The sequence below is a fragment of the Anopheles aquasalis genome, chromosome 2, assembly GCF_943734665.1.
Source record: "Anopheles aquasalis chromosome 2, idAnoAquaMG_Q_19, whole genome shotgun sequence".
Classification (NCBI taxonomy): Eukaryota; Metazoa; Arthropoda; class Insecta; order Diptera; family Culicidae; genus Anopheles; species Anopheles aquasalis.
The window spans coordinates 2,910,001-2,915,000 of record NC_064877.1 but is presented as its reverse complement, the minus strand read 5'-3'; the positions used below and the strand labels follow the sequence as shown (position 1 = coordinate 2,915,000).

Genomic DNA, 5,000 nt, shown 5'->3' with positions numbered 1-5,000 from the left:
TCTTCTAGGAATCGAACTAACCATCGAATGTCCTTGGGGCCATTGGCTCTCTTTCTCTCTCTCTCTCTTTGCAGAACCCGACAAACAGTTCGAAGCGTACATTCCACGTGAGCAGCGCGTGGCATGGATGTGGGCAATCGTGTTCTCGTTCGCCGTCCCGGAAGTCGGAGCCTTCATTCGGGCGGCCCGTATTTGTTTCTTCAAAAACATCCCCCGCCCTACCTGGGGACAGCTGCTGGTGGCCACCATCATGGAGACGTTCCATGTCATCGGTCTGGCGATTTTGGCCTTTTTCGTCTTTCCGCAGCTCGACGTCGTTAAGGCGGCCATGTTGACCAATTGCGTGTGTCTAGTGCCCGCTCTGCTCGGTATGGTGTCGCGTTCGTCTAAGGAATCGAAACTGGCGCTCAAGTATCTGTTCGATCTGCTGGCGATCAGTGCCCAGCTTACGGGGTACGTCGTGTGGCCTCTGCTCAACAACCGGTTCGAGCTTTGGTTCATCCCGGTATCCCTCTTCCTCGTGTCCTGCCACTGGTGGGAGAACTATCTTTCACAGAAGAGCCTCTTCCGTAAGTGTAGCCCTCCGTTTGATGTATCTCTTTCTCTACGATTCCAAACTCACTCGCTTTCTCCGCAGGACCAATCGCTGCGATGGCGGCCATACGGGAGAAATTAACGGATTGCCGCTATCAGACGTACCTTCTGCTCGCCCCGTTCAAGATAGTTCTTTTCCTTGCGGCCTGCATCTTTCTCTCCGAGCAGCCGGTAGCCGAGTTCTTCACGCTGTTCACCAGTGGCTGGGGTAATCATACCATCACCGTGAGAGAGGTAAGGGCACCAGCACCACCCCCCCAAAAATCCCATTTTACGAACGAAACATAAACCAAACCGAACGGCAATAATAGGAAGCAGATCATCCACGCTCCACGAATCCGCGGTCTTTACACGCGTTTTTACTCCGCTAGCGGCGATAGCCGAACGTGACCACTTCGCTGTTTGCCAGATTACGTTGAGCTGGCTGTTTGTAACGTTCACTGCGCCACCAGTTCGCCGGTTAGCGACGACGAATGGAATGGAACTATTTTTGCGAATCAACGAATGGAGTACGTCATCCAGCCGTTTTTCGGAACGCTGGCGATGCTACAATATGGCGCTGTGCGGGGCTCTGAGACAAAAGTGATCGCTTTTGATCCCTGCTGATGCTTTCGGGGGGTTTTTTGGTTTTTATTTTATTGGGCGTCCGTTAGATAAACCGTTAATCCAGCCGCGATGATGATAGCATGGCGTCTGGTTGCGTTGCTCCTTCCATCGGTGTACAGACAAATTAATCATTCCACGAAGGACAAACAAATTCGATTTTGGGTCCTGTACCATTGCATTCTTTTTGGAACCGATTAGTGACTAATTTCGAATGGAGTCCAGTCTTTGTTCGATTACAAACTGGATGGATCTGCAATTGTTTCGTTAGCTTTCGAACAACAGCTGTTCTGCGAGCAGCAGAAACTCATAGAATATGTTTGCATAATGTCAACACTGTGTACAATGTATTATTATCAAATTTACAGCAAATACACGGAGCGTGTGTGCACGCCAGTGGCCAGTATGTTCCATTAGCATATGAAATGGTCACACCCAAATGGACAAAACGAGCAAACGAGGATCGGCCGCGTACGCGAAATGCATTATTTATGTTCGACTTTTGATAAACGGCATAAAGGAATTTATAATGATGAGAATGACTGTACGCACTCCGTCCGCAAACGGTTTAATTACTACTGATTGCCGTTGCAGCACTTTATGTGCCCGTCCTCTCTTCCCTTTTGTTTGCCTGATGCGAACCAAGCAAACCGATCTACCGGAACAATGCAGCCGCATTGGGTGATGCACGGAGTGAAAGTTAAGAACAGCGGAACGAAGAGAAAACCATAGAAAGTGCATAATTTGATGTGCGGCAAACTTTTGTTGAATTTGATATGCCGCAATTATCTACCTCCACCCACACTGGCAATGCTATCGTGGTGGCAGGCAGTAGCGTAGCAGCAATCACATTAATTGATTGCTCTCGAGTATTTTAAAGCCACAAAGCGGATGAAATTATTTCCATCACTCAGACCCACGGAGTCGCAGCAAAGGGATGCCGTGGATGGTATGGCGAATCAAATTATTTGCCAACTGGAATCCCGCAGTGCCCTGGTGCCCTTTGGCCGTTACTGCTGCGTGCCGTGCTTACTTACTCGCAAGTAATTCCATCGCTGGGCGCACACCGAAAAAAAAAGCCAACCAACTACCGCGTCCTCGTACCCGGGCATTCCAAAGCATCAAAGGAAAGTGTAAAAACAGCCGCGGCTACTGCCACCACCGCCGGGAATGCTCGGGTGGAAAACCACGATAATAATCACTCACAACTGGCTGCACAAATAAAACGATTCGATTAATTAATTCATATCATTTAATTGCCATTAAATGAAACGATCTGGCACTTTCCTGGGCGCTGACCATCGTCGGCGACCCATCGGCTCGCTGGCGTCTCCATTTGTCACGATAGAATCAGACTGGTTGACTAGTTGGTTTGATAATATGATATCACCGACACCGGAATAATGGTTCTCCTGTTTACGTTAAAAACAGATGGAAGCCGTACTGAACGAGAAGTTTCCGGATCTGTCGTCCATCACGTCGGATCTGGAGGTGCAGGAGATATTCCCGAGCAGCAATGCCATCCTGTGGTTCACCTTGACGCACATACTGGCCTCCTATCTGTGCTACATCTTCTGCAAGTTTTCCTGCAAAATTAAAATCCAGAGCTTCTCATTCGCTTTCCCGATGAATTTGGCAGTTCCGGTCACCATTACCTTATTGTTAATCTTTTCCGGCCTCCGGGAGGCGGACACGTGTGCGTTCCACGGTATTCTGCCCGATTACATCTTCTTCCGTATGCCACCAATGTACTACCTGTTCGACTACGTGGTGAACGAGACGAGGTAGGATCCATTAAAAGATGATCAAACACTTTCAGCGGTAAAATCACTAACATTATTTTTCTTACAGCTGGGTCTGGTTGCTGTGGTTAGTGGCCCAGTTGTGGATCACACGGCACCTCTTTCTGGCGAAGAATGATCGTAACGCTTCAACAGAGAAGCTGTTCGTTACCCCGATGTACAACAGTTTGCTGATCGACCAGAGTGTCGCCATGAACCGGCGGCGTGAAGATCAGGAGGATTTTGTTAAAAAGATCGTAAGTCATCGACGAGCTTCTCCCACCCAGTAGGATTTTGATCATTAATTTCTATGTTGCATTCCCCCAGGATATGGTTAAAGTGAAGGATACGGAAAAGGCGAACGAAATCGATGCCAAGGCGCACGAAGGTAAGGACGATAGAATCAAACCGTACGATCGCATTCCCCAGATCTTTATTTGCGCAACGATGTGGCACGAGACGAAAGAGGAGTTGATGGAATTTTTAAAGTCTCTCTTACGTCTTGACGAAGACCAGTGTGCCCGCCGGATGGCCATGAAGCACATTCAGGCAAACAAGGATGACATCGATCCGGACTACTACGATCTTGAAAGTAAGTGCCCAATATGCCCTCCCAATCGCCATCCACATTCACATGTCATGGCCTTCTTCTCCAGCACACATCTTCTTCGACGATGCTTTTGTGAACGATAAATCAAAATGCGAAAGTGCCGATGCTTCTCCCCTCAACTCGTACGTAAAAGCACTGATCAACAACATCGAAGAAGCGGCACTGGAGGTCTACAAAACGAAAATACGCATCTATCCACCAACAAAGATCGTCACACCGTACGGTGGCCGTCTCATTTGGACGCTACCGGGACGCACAAAGATGATTGCACATCTGAAGGATAAAAACAAAATCCGCCACAAGAAGCGCTGGTCGCAGGTGATGTACATGTACTACCTGCTCGGTTATCGTATCATGCAGCTCAACACCTCACCGGAGCGGAAGATGGTGATCGCACAAAACACCTACCTCTTGGCACTCGATGGTGACATTGATTTTCAACCGAATGCCGTCTCACTGCTCGTGGGGCGTATGAAGATTGACCCCGATCTAGGGGCGGCCTGTGGTCGTATTCACCCGGTTGGTACCGGGCCGATGGTTTGGTATCAGATCTTCGAGTACGCCATCGGCCATTGGCTGCAGAAGGCAACGGAACACGTGATCGGTTGTGTGCTGTGTTCGCCCGGATGTTTCTCGCTCTTCCGTGGCCGCGCACTGATGGAGAACTCGGTGATGAAGAAATACACCACAAAGTCGGACCAGGCGCGCCATTACGTACAGTACGATCAGGGTGAGGATCGATGGTTGTGTACACTGCTGTTGAAGCAAAAGTTCCGCGTCGAGTATTCCGCAGCGTCCGATGCGTACACTCATGCACCGGAAGGATTTAACGAGTTCTACAATCAACGTCGTCGCTGGGTACCGTCGACCATTGCGAATATTTTCGATCTACTGGCCGATGCGAAGCGTGTGGTCAAGACGAACAACAGCATTTCGATGCCGTACATCATCTATCAGTGTATGTTAATGTTTGGAACGATTCTTGGCCCTGGCACCATCTTCCTGATGATGGTTGGTGCACTGGTGGCCGTGTTCCGTATCGATATGTGGACCTCCTTCCTCTGGAACGGTGTACCGCTGGCCGGTTTTATGGCGATCTGTTACTGGATGGAGCAAAAGTACCAGCTGGTGGCCGCTTTCTTCATCTCCGCCGTCTACTCGCTCGTCATGATGGCCGTACTCGTCGGTATCGTGGTGCAGGTGATGGAGGACGGCATCCTGGCGCCCTCCTCCATGTTCTTCATCGCCGTGGCACTCCAGATCGTTATCACCGGAGTGCTGCATCCGCAGGAGATGGAAGCTCTTCCGGCCGGGCTCGTCTACTACATCACCATCCCCTCGATGTACATGTTGCTCGTGATCTACTCCGTGTTCAACATGAACGACGTTTCCTGGGGAACACGCGAGAACCC

At 49.8% G+C, this 5,000-nt stretch overlaps 1 protein-coding gene across 1 annotated transcript in view; it reads left to right on the top strand.

Moving 5' to 3' along the window:
* The window catches only part of LOC126571922 (chitin synthase chs-2-like), a 13,170-nt gene that overhangs the window by 4,230 nt on the left and 3,940 nt on the right, over positions 1–5,000 (top strand). The window contains exons 3-8 of the mRNA XM_050230820.1: positions 75–569; positions 638–828; positions 2,629–2,981; positions 3,049–3,235; positions 3,306–3,570; positions 3,635–5,000. The exon at positions 3,635–5,000 is cut by the window's right edge and continues 237 nt beyond it. Of these exons, the coding sequence (XP_050086777.1) occupies positions 75–569; positions 638–828; positions 2,629–2,981; positions 3,049–3,235; positions 3,306–3,570; positions 3,635–5,000 (2,857 nt within the window). The remainder of the gene's footprint in view (positions 1–74; positions 570–637; positions 829–2,628; positions 2,982–3,048; positions 3,236–3,305; positions 3,571–3,634) is intronic.